The sequence below is a fragment of the Lupinus angustifolius genome, chromosome LG12 (assembly GCF_001865875.1).
Source record: "Lupinus angustifolius cultivar Tanjil chromosome LG12, LupAngTanjil_v1.0, whole genome shotgun sequence".
Classification (NCBI taxonomy): Eukaryota; Viridiplantae; Streptophyta; class Magnoliopsida; order Fabales; family Fabaceae; genus Lupinus; species Lupinus angustifolius.
In genome coordinates, this window is record NC_032020.1 from 13,482,367 (window position 1) to 13,497,199 (window position 14,833).

The 14,833-nt window shown below is 31.8% G+C and overlaps 2 protein-coding genes across 3 annotated transcripts; both read left to right on the forward strand.

The window, feature by feature from the left end:
- On the forward strand, window positions 6,591-7,255 carry LOC109362159. The gene is made up of 2 exons (XM_019607769.1): window positions 6,591-6,701; window positions 6,944-7,255. The coding sequence occupies exons 1-2, from the start codon at window positions 6,626-6,628 to the stop codon at window positions 7,078-7,080; spliced, it is 213 nt and encodes a 70-aa protein (XP_019463314.1). The 5' UTR covers window positions 6,591-6,625; the 3' UTR covers window positions 7,081-7,255.
- On the forward strand, window positions 8,309-13,239 carry LOC109362158 (26S proteasome non-ATPase regulatory subunit 12 homolog A-like). Of its 2 annotated transcripts, none has more exons than XM_019607767.1 (12): window positions 8,309-8,439; window positions 8,668-8,862; window positions 9,368-9,475; window positions 9,578-9,682; window positions 9,775-9,831; window positions 9,941-10,137; window positions 10,808-10,907; window positions 11,330-11,442; window positions 11,526-11,676; window positions 11,806-11,883; window positions 12,312-12,567; window positions 12,926-13,239. In XM_019607767.1, exons 1-11 carry the CDS (start codon window positions 8,437-8,439, stop codon window positions 12,528-12,530), a joined length of 1,326 nt encoding a protein of 441 aa, XP_019463312.1. In that variant the 5' UTR covers window positions 8,309-8,436; the 3' UTR covers window positions 12,531-12,567; window positions 12,926-13,239. The 2 variants fall into 2 exon arrangements, with proteins under 2 accessions (XP_019463312.1, XP_019463313.1); XM_019607768.1 differs by having other exon boundaries at window positions 12,312-12,564; window positions 12,923-13,239.

The following is a 14,833-nucleotide window of genomic DNA, read 5'->3' on the forward strand; positions in this document are numbered from 1 at the left end:
TATCATTTCTTAAAGAAAACAACATGATTTCAGTCATGTTTAAAGTTTTCAAAAATAACTTAAAAATGATAAATAAATAATATTTGTTATTTATTGATATGTCTTCAATAAAATTGTATATAAAGAGTTTTTACACAATTGAGTTTTTCCAATACATTGGGCTAGCCAATTACCTAATAGGTAGAAGTACAAAATAAAAAATCAATAATATCCCTGAGAAAATATTTCTTAATGTATTGGAGCTAGCATTTTTGTTAAACAAATCCAACAAATCCTGGATATATTTAGTTGGAAATTATAATGCTATATAGAAAAATTACCTCCAAATCACAAACAAAAATATTACAATACACTTAAACAAAAGATTCCTAGTGTAGAACCAATAAATTATGTACAAAAAATAGACCTAAATGTTCTTTATTTAAAACATGATATTTTTAAACTCTTACACAATCTTAACTCCTCACCTCTTCAAAATTGAGTGATGTTGGAACTTTAGTCCATGCTTTATGACATTAAATCACCACTCAAATTTCAACATAATGAAAGCTAAGCTAGTGAACATCTAAAAACATGTTCCGCCAATTAAATTTTGTGTATATATATAATTAGAATTCAATATGATCATAATTTAAATATTATATGTTTTTCTTAAACTAAATCTAATTAAATGTGAGTGTGATTTGGAAATGAACTAATGCGAGAATAGCAATAATTTTTGATGAATGTCTAGTAAGCATAAACTTGTACTAAAATACTTCAAATAGATATGACCAAACGTACAGTACAATTGTTCAAGTAATTTAGAAGTTATACTAAAATTATTGGAATCTTTTTAATTTACCTAATAAACTTGATGAGATAATAACACACTAGAAATGCATAGAAAAAATAAGTTTTATTAAGCACAATACATAAAATAATGGCTCGTAGAAATGCATTAAATAAAGTCCAGTGACTTAGATAGTGAAAAATGTATGCTTAACTAAAATGCTAACTTTGGTAATATAACATGTTTTTCTTAATAGACATACAACTTTTCATTTTTTGAGCCATAGAATCAATTCTCTCAAATGCTAATAGTATTGCTTTTATTTAAGATAATTATTCCTATAAATAACTAAAAGCCCATATAAATCTGATATACATGGGACTGATAATAATATAATATCATACTTAAAAATTATTAAAGTGAATAAAGCAATCGTTAATTTATCAAGATAGCTACTTTTATTAAAATAACAATATACCAGTTATAATCAAATAGCTACTTTTGTATTTTTTTGGTGAATTGTTATTATTATAATATTATTATTTTATGATTATTATTACTATGATAATAGATATTCTACTAATTATTATTATATGATTATTATTTAGATATGCCGAGTCTAAGGTTCCTTGTTAAATTATTATTATTTTGTCCTTTGACCTGTATTCCCTGGTTCAAATCCTGCAAAAAAATTCTTTTATTTTTTAATAGATCAATAAATTGGATGGGAAAGAAAAGAAAGTCGATGACGACTTGCCTGGATGACATGGATTATAGTTTTTTAGGGTTACCATATTGATCCCCATCACCATATAGACTGATTCTAAGCATAACAAATTCAAATTTGGATTTCAATCAACCTACACTTAGACTTGTCTTGTGGACTGTATTAGAAATTGCGTATTCAACTTCCTAATTTGCTTACGTGATTTTAATGGCTTTTTTGTGGGTGGATATAATGTCAATTCTACACATTAGAGATGACCATGGGTTGCGACATTTATCTCTTACCCGATTCTAACTTTCGATAGTGTTATTTTTTTGTCTTACACCCGAAGTTAACTTAACCCTAGATATTGTCCGGGTCAATTTTTAAATTTGAACCTTATACCGGATTTAATATAATGTATACTCTTCTACATAAAGTCTTATCACTATTTTGCTTATTAATATGAATATATAAATTGACATATGAAATGATATATGTATATATATATATTATTAATCACACATATATATATATGATGAAAAATTAGAGAATTAATGATATTTTCAACCAAAGAGATGTCATTACTTTATACATTAAATAGAGACACATATAAACATGATGAGTGAATGACAATATGTAGAGTCATATGTATCCCCTATCTTGTAAGACTGAGATTGCAACTAAGAGAGAAAGTGAATTAGTTGACTAGAAAATATGACAACTTTTTCTGCAAAAGGAAGAGTTAAAGTGCAACAGATAATATTGCAGAAAATAACAAGAATAAATCAAAGAGGTAAGGGAGAAGAGAGTACACTGATGTTTTATACTGGTTCACCTTCTTGTCCACCGAAGACTACGTCCGGTACTCTTGTAGCACAAGAGATTTTCCACTAAATATTATGAGTTGTAATTACAATATTTCACCTCGAGATCTCTATGTACCTTACACACTCACTAATACTTATACCCTTCGAAAATACCTTTCCAAGTAACTCTATCTCCTTTCTATTCACACTATTGTGAAAGAAAATAATTACAATGAATGAAGAATTATAATGATGGTCTGGATTGCCTTTACAAGTATGAAATATAATAACACTTGCAATCCAATAAACTCTTTTTGTATACTTAGTAATAATGCTCTTTAAGTTTACAAAACTTTAAAACACTTTACTTCAAGCAACTCAGAAAAATAGCTTTGAAAGTTTGAGTTCAAGTTGCTAGAAGTGCAGAAAACTATTTCAGAAAAGTGTAGGAAAGTTGTGACAAAAGTGTGAAAGAGTTACGAAAGAGTTGTTAAATTATTGTGAGTTCTAAGAACTTTAAATAGGTTTTCCAATCAGTCATTGTGTCTTTATGAAAGATTAGGAATTGTTTGGAATGAAGGCATTTCATTTGGGATGAAAACTCTTGAGTTTTAAATCTGAAAAACTGATGTAACAACTCTCAGTAACCGATTACAGCAAGTGGGTAATCGGTCACCCAAACGTGACGTCTTGAAAAATTACATTGAGTAATCGGTTACTCGCTTTGAGTAATCGGTTACTCAAACTCTCTGTCCAACAGTGAATTTAAAATTCACTCAGAGTAATCGGTTACTCCAATTCAAATTTTGTTGGATAACTTATTCTCACTCATGTAACCTGTTACTTCAATTTCAGTAACCTATTACACATATTTTAAAAAATGTTTTCATTTAAAACTTGAAGTGTTTCAATTTCTTTTAAAATCTTTTGAGTATTACTACTTTGGTATATTAAAGAGTATAAGATAGAATTACCTATTTAGACTTAGACTAATTTTCTTGAAGCTTTAATCTTCTTGGTCTTCATAAGTAATCTTCCTTTTGGTGATGTTGGTATCTTCGTCAAAACCTTGACAAGGTCAAGGGCAAAGATCTTCGTCACATATGTGACCCTAAATATTGTATGAGTCTAATTTCTGAACTCAAACCCGACCATAAATCCGATGAGAACCGATATTACTTAAGTTCGATCATGATCAAAGTAAACCAGGTGAGCAGATAGGATAAGTCATGCTCACCCTTATACACATAACTACATTTAAGCTTTACTCATTGCTTTGCTTGCTTTCCTTTTGCTTACACGAGAAAATTTATCAATGCTTTATAAGACAACAAGAAGGATCCGGAGGAAAACATGCTTAGTTATACTTGGTATGAGTATGTGCGCTTATGGCTTAATGATTAGTCATTTACTCACTTTTTACATTAATTTTATAGAGTGATTCATGTAAGGATGTAGTGAATTAGGCATCTAATAGATGATATAAATGAGAGAATATGTAATTATGGAACAATGTGATCAATAAGCAAAAAACTATGCATTCAACATTCTCTAGCCGAATGAGTGCAAGTGTATCATTTGTCCTTTAAGTAATCTCATGTCATTAGGGAATGAAAAAAGGAATTAGAAGTGAGCAAGACTCAACCATATTTACTTTCTTAGTTTGGCTTGATTATGATTGAGCTAAAATATGGTCGAATTTCATTAGATATAAGATAGATTTTGGATTCAAAAATTAGATTCGGACAACATTAATTAGAATTATGTAAGAGACAAGATGATTTGTCTAATGGTGATAATAATAATAATTGAAATAGAGGGTGTTGAGAGCAATATAATATGTAGTTAGACGACGATGATAATAATAATAGAGGATGTATGACAACATATAAATAAACTAGTTAGGAAAAACAACAATAATAATAGATATTTATAACTTTTAATCAACATAATATATTTTTATTAGTCTGAGATAGATTTAGGGGAACATATATAATTATATATTCCTCAATCATTACCATTTATATTGTCAAAGCCTTGAATACCCCTCCAAATCATGTTCGGCTCATGCACAATTTGTAAGGGACAATGTAGGCCTCCCAAGTAGATGATTAACGAACTCTTCCCATGTGATATACGAAAACTGTCCATTGTCTTACACCTCTAAACAAGAAAAACATTGTCCACTGTCTTATCAGAAAATGGTGCTAGTCTCACCAGTGTCTGCTTTTCTCCCTTCAATCATTAATTAATCAAATCTCCTACTTATGCATTCTAACTCAAGGGGAAGGAAACAAGCATTATAGCAATTACAAGGCCAGATATATATAGTAAAAATCATACTTGCCATCATCTTAAACACCAAAGCAATTCACTGATTGATACTTGCCATAATGGAAAAAGTTGAAGTTAATTTTTGCTAATTAACGTAAAACAATTTATACATATTTCAAAACTATGTGATGCTTTTTTCTTAGTAAAAGTCCTAATCAATGGTTGCCATGCTAACAAATTCGTGATAGTTGTTGATGAACCTACGATAAATGAATATATGCATGTATGTGCATATGTGTGTATAATTTATAATTAACACAAGAGGGTGAAATTGTTGATATTTGAAGTCCAAAAATAATACACGTAACTTAGCAGGTTGGCCTAACACAAATGTTTCTCTTAATTTTTCAGTTTTCACATTTATAATTAGAGGGTTTGACATCAACAATAATCTTAAGGTATTAGTTTCATCTTTCATGAGCCCATCGAATGTTACTGACTTTTCATCTTTCATGAGCCCATCAACAATAATCTCAATGGGTGATTATTATCTCACTTGGATGTAACACAAAATGGCAAGAGCTTCTATACAAAATCAAGGAGAACAGATGAATCTGAGAAATCAAGGACTGTGCAGTTAAAATTTCATCTCATGTGACTCTAAATTAAAATATTATTTTAACTTTACATACATGTTATATTTTATGTTTTTTTCTTGAATCTTGAACAAAGGGTTATAACTTATAAGTAAAGCATGATAAGTAGGAAGTGTCAATGGCCTATATATTTGCATGTAAATAAAAATAATATTTGCTTATTGAATCCAAAGTCAACAAAATCAGGTCCTACTGGTGTTTCTTGATCGTCTGAATGAGTTGAAAAGATGAGTTACTTTAGTCAAGTTTTTAGAGACAAGAGTTATCACAAACTAATATGCATGTTAAATAGTTAGGGAGCATTATCAATATCAGCAATATTTGTTGTATAACAATATATGTGCATCATTTGATCTCCTCTCAATATTTGATGTCTCTCTTTTATAGTGTATTCTAAAAATGTGTATAAAACAGTAAGAGATATATAGATTATTGCACTGATACTCACACTCTATTAAATATGATATCTAAAATCTAATTTATCAATATTTTTTGGTACTATAATGATATTTTCTTACCTCATAGGTAAAGAATTAATTTCTTTCGAATCATATGGTTGTTCCTTCTAACAAATGTCACTTACATGAATCAAACTTTCACCTTTTGGTTATTATGGAGAACTAGTGAAGTCTTAGACTACTAGATTAACGTCTTGTTATTAATTTACGAATAATTTAGAACAAAATATATTATTTTTCATCAATTTGCTTCAAGAGTGATTAATTAGATGTGAATGACTCTTGTATTGCTTACATGTTTTCTACTTATATGATCTAAATGAAGCAATTAAAATTAAAGATAAAAGGGAAATTAAGGTCGCCCAAATACACATAAATTTAGAGTATAATATTGGAGGTTGACATTGAAGGAGGTGATGGATTTCTGGTTTTCTCCTTTAATCCTTTCCCTGAAAGCACATATCTAGCCGTCTATTTCAAGCCAGACAGCAGAAGACAGTGATTTGACCCTCCTACACCACTAGTACCCCTCATTTACAAACTACCCCCACTATGGTATTTATTTGTAAATGACTAATTAAGAATGCATCAATTATTTATTTAATTTAAAGTAATGGATTAAATAATTCAGAGATATATATATATATATATATATATATATATATATATATATATATATATATATATATATATATATATATATATATATATATATATATATATATATATATATATATATATATATATATATATATATATATATATATATATATATATATATATATATATATATATATATATATATATAAGCTTTATCCGGTTTATGCATAGCATGCCAAGGCAAGTGGTAGCTAATAATTTGTGTCTATAAAAGGGTCAGAAATGAACATGCGTATGGCATATTCAGAACAACATCTTGTTATAGAGCAAAAGTCTAGTAATTATTTAAGATGGCTGTTGTACATTGCAAGCGCATGCTACTCGTGCTTGTATTCATTGTCTGCTTCATCTCCATGCAAGCCAGAGGTATTTTACTATACATCATAATGATTAATATTAATTAATTTTGTTATCTATTTACGAGTTGAGTTTTGGAAAGAAATGATAATAATTGACAAGAAAAAACTTCATAATCATCTCACAATTATATTTTTCTTGTTTTTTTGCTCAAAACTCAACTCATAAATCGTACCATTATAATAGTTTTATTCACCTTTTATTTTCCAACCAATTTTATTAATTTGCGTTCACATGTTTACTATGTGCAGCTCGAGTTCTTAAAGAACCTCATAAGGAAGGGTTTGATGTCAAATTTAAGCCGAAAGAAGATGGAGAGGTTAATGAGAGCGAAGTGTTTTCAATGGATTACACTCCAGCTAGAAGGAAGCCACCAATTCACAATTGAGTTTTTAGCAATTTTAGTTTGCGCTACACTTTATTTTATACTCGAAAAATTGTATTAATATACTCCAAACATACCAGCCTTGGTATATAACATTTAATGCATTGTAATAAATTACGTTTGTTGTAAACAATTGAATAGATTAAGGATAATAAAACCGAAAGATAGAACTCGCGCATGAGCTGACCGATAATAAATCATAGAGTTGGGTCCAGAAGGATTCCTGGATATCAGCTCATTTTCCTTATGGACAAAGATTTTCTGTCCCATAATTTTCATGTCATTATATCATTAGTCAATCAAACTTCATAAAATAATATTAAAATATTATTTTTTTTTATAATTTTTTTTAATTGAATAAAACTTTCTAATTGACTTAAGACATAAACAAATATATATGATCCTCATCCTATTCACCAAATGTGAGAAAAGTAATGCACTAAAGGAATACTTCAATAAACCTATACAAGACAGTGAGATACTCATAAAGCATATTGAGGATATGTCAATAAAGTGCTATATACCCAAATAAAGCAGGTGAGAGTCATAGGTGATCAAGTAGTAATGATGAAAAACTGTAGAGAATAAAATGATAAGTATATTAAGGATTTAGTTTTCACTCACCACAAAAACTAAGATAAAACAATTTCTACCTTTAACCATAACACTATAGTAAAAATAACTATTGAATACATACTTCAAAAGTAACAACCCTTAAGCGATAATAAATATGTAATAGGGTACGTGTTTAGGGTTGTAATGGGGAAATTCACTAAAAATAAACCTATACATCATACTCTAATCATGTCTAGTACCCTTCCTCTCCATGGGGTATTGATTAATCCATTGTTTTAACGTATAAGGGGCCACAACATATAATTTCACACAATACAATGGCCACACTAAAAGTATAAAATGATAGAGAATTAATTATCTTCTGATATAAGGAGATCTATTATCTCCTACAGCCTCTAAAATTTTGATATATGTCATATTTAATCATTTTTTATAAAAACATTTCTAAAATTAAACAAAATAATACAAATGTCATACTTTTACTGGATGAAGGAGATAAATTATCTCAAATATATACTTTATTCTCAAAATCATAATGTAATGTATTTGCTTACTCAACCATTCCCTTATATGGCACATGCCAAATAAGGAACGAAGCCAGATGGGCCGAGGCCTAGCTATCGAAAATGTTGGGCTGCGGTCGGTGATGGCAACTGGGCCCATGGCCTAATAAAAGGAAGTGCTTCTATTAAATTCTTGCTCTCAAAGTTTCTTCCATTTTCATCAATTTTCAATCAATAATCGGCGAATACTTCAGCTTCAAGATCTCTCTCAACCCCAACAATGGTACTCTCTCTCTCACTTTTTCCCTTCACTCAATTCATCGATCCGATCTCTTCTTCTCCCTATTTTTATCACTTCTTTTATCACTTTTACTCTTCAATTTTGCACATTTGAATTTTCTCTATCTTGTAATAATACCTAGTTTGGTTATTTAAATTATTTATTTGTTCCAGCTGAATTTGACAATTGTGATAACTGTAAACAAACGAATCTTCTGAACTTGCTTTGTAGGCGAATACGGGAAATTTAGATGCGGCGATAGAGCAATTACTCAATGTAGAGAAGCAGATGAGGCTCGCCGGTGAGGTTGCCGGAACCAGAAAGGCAGCCACCGACATCTTGAAGCTCTGCTTTGAAGCGCGAGCTTGGAAAACCCTAAATGACCAGATTATTCTGTTATCCAAACGACGTGGCCAGCTTAAGCAGGTAATCATGGTTCATTTGTCCATGGAATATTGTTTTTAGATTTTGATTGATGCGGAAGGAAAGAGCCTTTCTTAGCTGTTGGTGCTTTTTTTGTGTCTCGTTTAGGGTTTTAGGGTGAAAATTGTTTGTTTATAAATGTTTAGCAATTTAGAGTGGAGAATTGATTGTTGATGGAAATTTTGCTTAGACAACCAACTCGACATTGTATAGTTGCCTAATTAGAAAGCAAGATTTTCAATAGTCATCCGCAACCACAAATGCGACTAAAATATTATGGTATAATGGTCTTCAGTGATTTTAGTATTTCCAATTAGTGTGCTAGGACCATGAGAATGTTAAGTCCGTACAGGTTGGAGTTATGTTTGAATAAGCTATCTGCAAAATCATGAGCATTTTACAACTTCCAATTTCATTTCTTGAAGTTCAGATGTTATATAGTTGTCTTCTAAACCTTACAAGAATCTCACTGTGGTTCATTATTAATAAGCTTATTTTGTTCTCATAGGCTGTAACAGCAATGGTCCAGCAGGCTATGCAATACATTGACGAGACACCGGACGTTGAGACTCGCATAGAACTTATCAAAACTTTGAACAGTGTATCTGCAGGGAAGGTGGGCATACAGTGTTTGCACAATGTAATCCATTTTATATTCACCAAATATAGCATTGTAAATCTAATAAGATGTGTATCTATATGTTGTATCTATTGTTAGATATATGTTGAGATTGAGAGAGCTCGATTGGTTAAGAAACTTGCAAAGATTAAGGAAGAACAAGGACTTATAGCCGAAGCAGCTGATTTGATGCAAGAAGTCGCGGTCAGTGTGGATGTGTCATTTTGTGTTGGCTTTTATATAACTAATAAGTACAATTAGCTTTCAATGTACTTAATAATGGGAAATCTCAACAGGTGGAAACTTTTGGTGCCATGGCAAAAACAGAGAAAATTGCATTCATTCTCGAGCAAGTATGAGAATTTCTTCTATTTCATTGAGTAATACCTCAGATGTAAGCCAGTAATTTCTCTTGTTGCAATTTAGCTGCCAATTTGAGAATTTTCTATGTTAAATGTGTAGGTTCGTTTGTGCCTAGATCGCCAGGATTATGTCCGTGCACAAATACTCTCAAGAAAGATTAGTCCAAGAGTATTTGATGCCAATGCATCTAAGGAAAAGAAAAAGGCTAAAGAAGGTGATAATATTGTTGAAGAGCCTGCTGCAGATATACCAACTTTGCTGGAGTTGAAGCGACTCTATTATGAACTAATGATTCGGTAATTGAACCCCCAGTTCCTTACTTGTTGCGTTCTTTTTCTTGTACCTGAAATTTGTCTATTTCATATCTCACTTTCTATTCAATCTTATTGTAAATATTGTGTGGTTCCAATTATCATATGCTATCCCACAATTTTTGCAACTATGTCCCATTCTATCTGATTGGCTAAGAAAATAGAATTAAGAATGGTTTGGATTTGACAGTTAGTCAACTTAATATTTTTTGACCAATCAAATACAATGGTACTTGGGATGACACATTGTCAGACATCTAATATCATCACCGTATGTGCAAAAACATTATTTATCATTTCTCATTCATGCCAAGTTGTTGTTGTTGTTGATGCCTGGTTCATTTAAATTATGTCTTTGAAAATGATTTTATTTGAGCTTGTTTGGAGAAATGTGTGTAACATGTGACTAAACTACAGTGAAAGGAAAATTTCTTAGTCAAGTATTATGTAGTAATTGCCAATGGGTTCCTCTCTGCTTTCCAGTTTGCTAATTTGCTTTTTGACTTCTGTATCACTTTCAGTACTGTGGAAGGAATGATATAGATAATTGTTTTTTTATTATACATATTCTGCAATATACATATTACATGTTGCTGCATGCTGTGGATATTAAAAATCTTTATCATCTTATGATGGTTTTTGTTTATGTTTGAAGGTATTATTCCCATAACAATGACTACCTTGAAATTTGCCGTTGCTACAAGTCAATATATGATATTCCGTCTGTCAAAGAAAACTCTGCAGAGTGGATTCCGGTGGGCTTTATTTGCTTTATTTGTTATTATTTATTGTACTGTTAAGAGGGTGAGCCCCGGCACAATGATGAAGTTGCTTGCCTTCATGCCTTGTGACATGGAGGTCATGAGTTCAAATTCTAGTGACAACTTCTTTGCTTGCGAGTGTAGGTTGCATACATCTATCCCCCCATATCCCACTAGGTGGGAGCCTCATGCATTGGGCTGCCCTTTATGAGGGTGAGCCTTGACACAATGGTAAGGTTGCTTGCCCGAGGTCATGAGTTCAAATCCTAGAAACAACCTCTTCGCTTGGGAGGGTGATGGTGCATACCTCTACCCTCTCTAGATCCTACTAGGTGGGAGCCTCATGCACTGGGCCGTCCTTTTTTTGTAGATTGTATTGTTAATTGTCCTTTTCTGAATATTATCTGTATGTGTAGATCCTGAGAAAAATATGCTGGTACTTGGTTCTAGCACCACATGATCCAATGCAGTCAAGCCTTCTCAATTCGACCTTGGAGGATAAGAATCTGTCTGAGATTCCAAACTTTAAGTATGTTTCCTAATTTTGATCTCATGTGTCTTCCTGCACATGTTCAAATGATTTGTTATGATTTCTTCGTCATTTTGTCATAGGCTGCTTTTGAAACAAATAGTCACCATGGAGGTCATCCAATGGACATCTCTCTGGGATGCATATAAGACTGAGTTTGAGAGTGAGAAGATTTCTGGAAAATCTTTGGGTGAAAAAGCAGAAGAAGATCTGAGGCAAAGAATAATTGAACATGTAATTAACTGGCGCCATTGTATTTCTTTCTTCCTATCCCATCAATTTAGTTGGTCGGTATAATAGGATGTGCCTTTTATTTCACACTTCTCGTGATCATTAATCTGGAGTACTTATCTTACCTTTCAGAACATCCTTGTTGTATCAAAGTACTATGCCAGAATTACTTTGAAGAGACTTGCCGATCTCTTATGTCTCAGTGTGCAGGTTTGTAATGCCTTTTTGATTATATACTGTAGGTGTTGCTGTGATAAATTGTCCCATCACTTATACTAGTTTTATAATGAGAATGCTATCTCCTCGCGATGTGAGGCTAGTGAGGGATGATAGGGGTTTGTGTTTCCTGTTGAGCTTAATTTTAATATGGATCTCAAGTGAATATACTTCAAATGTATTTCTTGATGTGTTCAACATATATTGAAGTACCAAGGATTATTTTGAAGATAATTGGCAGCACCTGTCTATGTGGTTTGCTGCTTTAGTTCACTCGCCACCTCAAGCTTGTTCTTTTCTCATTTTTTATTGAGCTTAATTTGAATATGGATGTAATCTGAATATACCTCACTTGTGTGTTAAAAAAATATTTTTCTCCACGTAGCGTGAAAATCCTATTTAATTTTCCTTATGAAACTCAGGAAGCTGAGAAACATCTCTCAGAGATGGTTGTGTCTAAGGCTCTGGTGGCTAAGATTGATAGGCCAATGGGAATAGTTTTTTTCCAAACAGTCAAGGATAGCAACGACATTCTTAACTCATGGGCTGCCAACTTGGAGAAACTGCTTGATCTTGTGGAAAAAAGTTGTCATCAAATACATAAGGAAACCATGGTGCATAAAGCTGCTTTGAAGGTTTAAGAAGGTTGAGGTCCATTTCAGCAATTGCAGTCACAGGGTAAAGCTTTTGTCCTTTTCCTCCTCTCCTATCAGTCGTGGACACACCCAACCATTTTGGTGCTGTGTCGTGTCTCCGATACGTGTGGGACATTGGCACTTGAATGACATGGTCTAACTCTAAAATTATTTTTCCGACTCCATAATAGACTGATGTTATGTCCATTTTCGTGTCGTGTCTCGAGTCCATATTAGTGCTTGTTAGCTCTCATCTCTAATTTCCTTATCACTAATGTTTTTGAAAGGGGGGTGTGCAGACAAGGGAAGATGCAATTGTGATATATGGGAGATGGTAGAATGTTTATTGTTCATGAGCATTTCCTATTTTATCATATAATGTTTGTTTTTGCTAATTGCAGGGGTACCTCAAATAGTTGGGGGTTTGGACTTAAGTTGCCTTGTAAGGAATGTTCATTTGAATTGTCCCGTCAACCGGGTTTGTGAGGATTTGCGTTTAAGGATGATCCTTTTTTTCATTCTATATTTTGTCATTCATGTGTTCAGGGTGATCAGATATATGCTTCCTAGTTCCTAGTACTGAAAGTAGCTTTATAGTATACTGCTGGAATGTACCTTATCCCTTACATATAACAGGATCCTAAATGGTCTTGTTTGTAGCAGTGGCAAGAAATTCAGTGCTTGTTGACTTATATTTGTGTCGTTATCTGTTTCATTTCTTGGGCAATTTGAACGTGTCATGTCAATGTTGTCCTCAACGATAACTTGTGAGCTGATTGTTTCAGTCCAGAAACTGAGTTCTGAACCTGTTCTGATGTAGGAGTTTGGATGTGAAGGGAAGCAAGGGATCGTTCATCATTTTAAGTGAACATTCTCTTGAAGAACGTTCCCTCTTAAATTAGAGATTCATGCAACTTTTTAACATCGCTTAATCTTTTATACATAATAAAAAAAAATCAATTTAGAGGAAAAAATATCACTATTTTCCCTTGCAAACTCCGACGCAGCTGCATTTATTTGTGCCGATAATTGAATATCTTTACACGAAATAGTACAGTGTAAGGAAAAAAAATGAAACGGAATAAAAGCAAACCCTAAGACAGGTCAACCTCAAAACTAAAATGTTTGTAATTTCATGTAAATGTAATTTGATGGGCTACTCCCTTTATTGTTAACAGTTTAAAATAAAATTACAAAAGGGGATGGTAATAGTTAAGATAAAAGGCTCAGCTGCAGTTTCCATTCCTCAGAAATTGTCCCTCAGCATTCTTTTGGAGCAATTTTAGTACTCTAACTTTTATATTTATGCAATTTTAGTCCTTCTATCATACGTCTAAAATCTAATATAATATAGGTGATGTCACTGTGTTTGTTGTTTGAATTTTGACAAAAACTTGATGGTGGGACTAAATCACTAAGTTTTGTAAGCAAAGTAGTTTAGGGATGAAATTCTTTGAATGAAAAGGTTGAAAATTGTATTTAAGGCATATAAAAAGCGAGTGCATACCTTGTTAGCTAGTTATTTATGTGACTATTTTTAAATGATAACTAACAAGTTACCAGTGCATTTAGACTATAGTATTTTTTGCTGCATGTTAAAATACACATATATGTGCATTGATATGTTTAAGAATACATATATTACTGTATATTCACATGATTAAAAACATACTTGTTACCCTTGCATATGTTGTATATTCACATGGTTAAATATATGTGACTTATATATTTTAATAGTTAAAAATACATGTTACTTGTAAATTTGTATTGCTAATAACACATGTTATATGTGTATTTGTATAGTTAATGATTAAATGTTATTATTATTACTTTATTAATGAATATTATTATAATTTTATAATTAAATAATATATTGGGTAATAAACAATGAAAATGAATATGAGTGTACTTTTATTCTGTTTGAGAGGATGTACATTAAAAAGTGAGATATTTTAGGAGTGAAAATTTTCGAAGAAGTTGTGACATGTGTTATAAGAAGACTTGGTGCAAACCATTTTTATTATGTATGTATACAGATGTCGTGACTCCATCATCCATGTGGCTTCCAACAAGAATGAGGAACATGTTAGAGAATGACAGATTGGTGCAATCCATCTTCATCTCATGCACACCAAAACTCTCCTTATATAACCAAGTGGATAGGTTTCTAGTCCCATGCACCCTATACTCTACAAACCACCGGCTATGCACCCGTCACAACGGAAGACTACACACACTTTTATTTTACCGAAAATTAAATATTATTGTCACGACCCGTTTGGTTAAACCTTGTACTCATTGCAACCTAT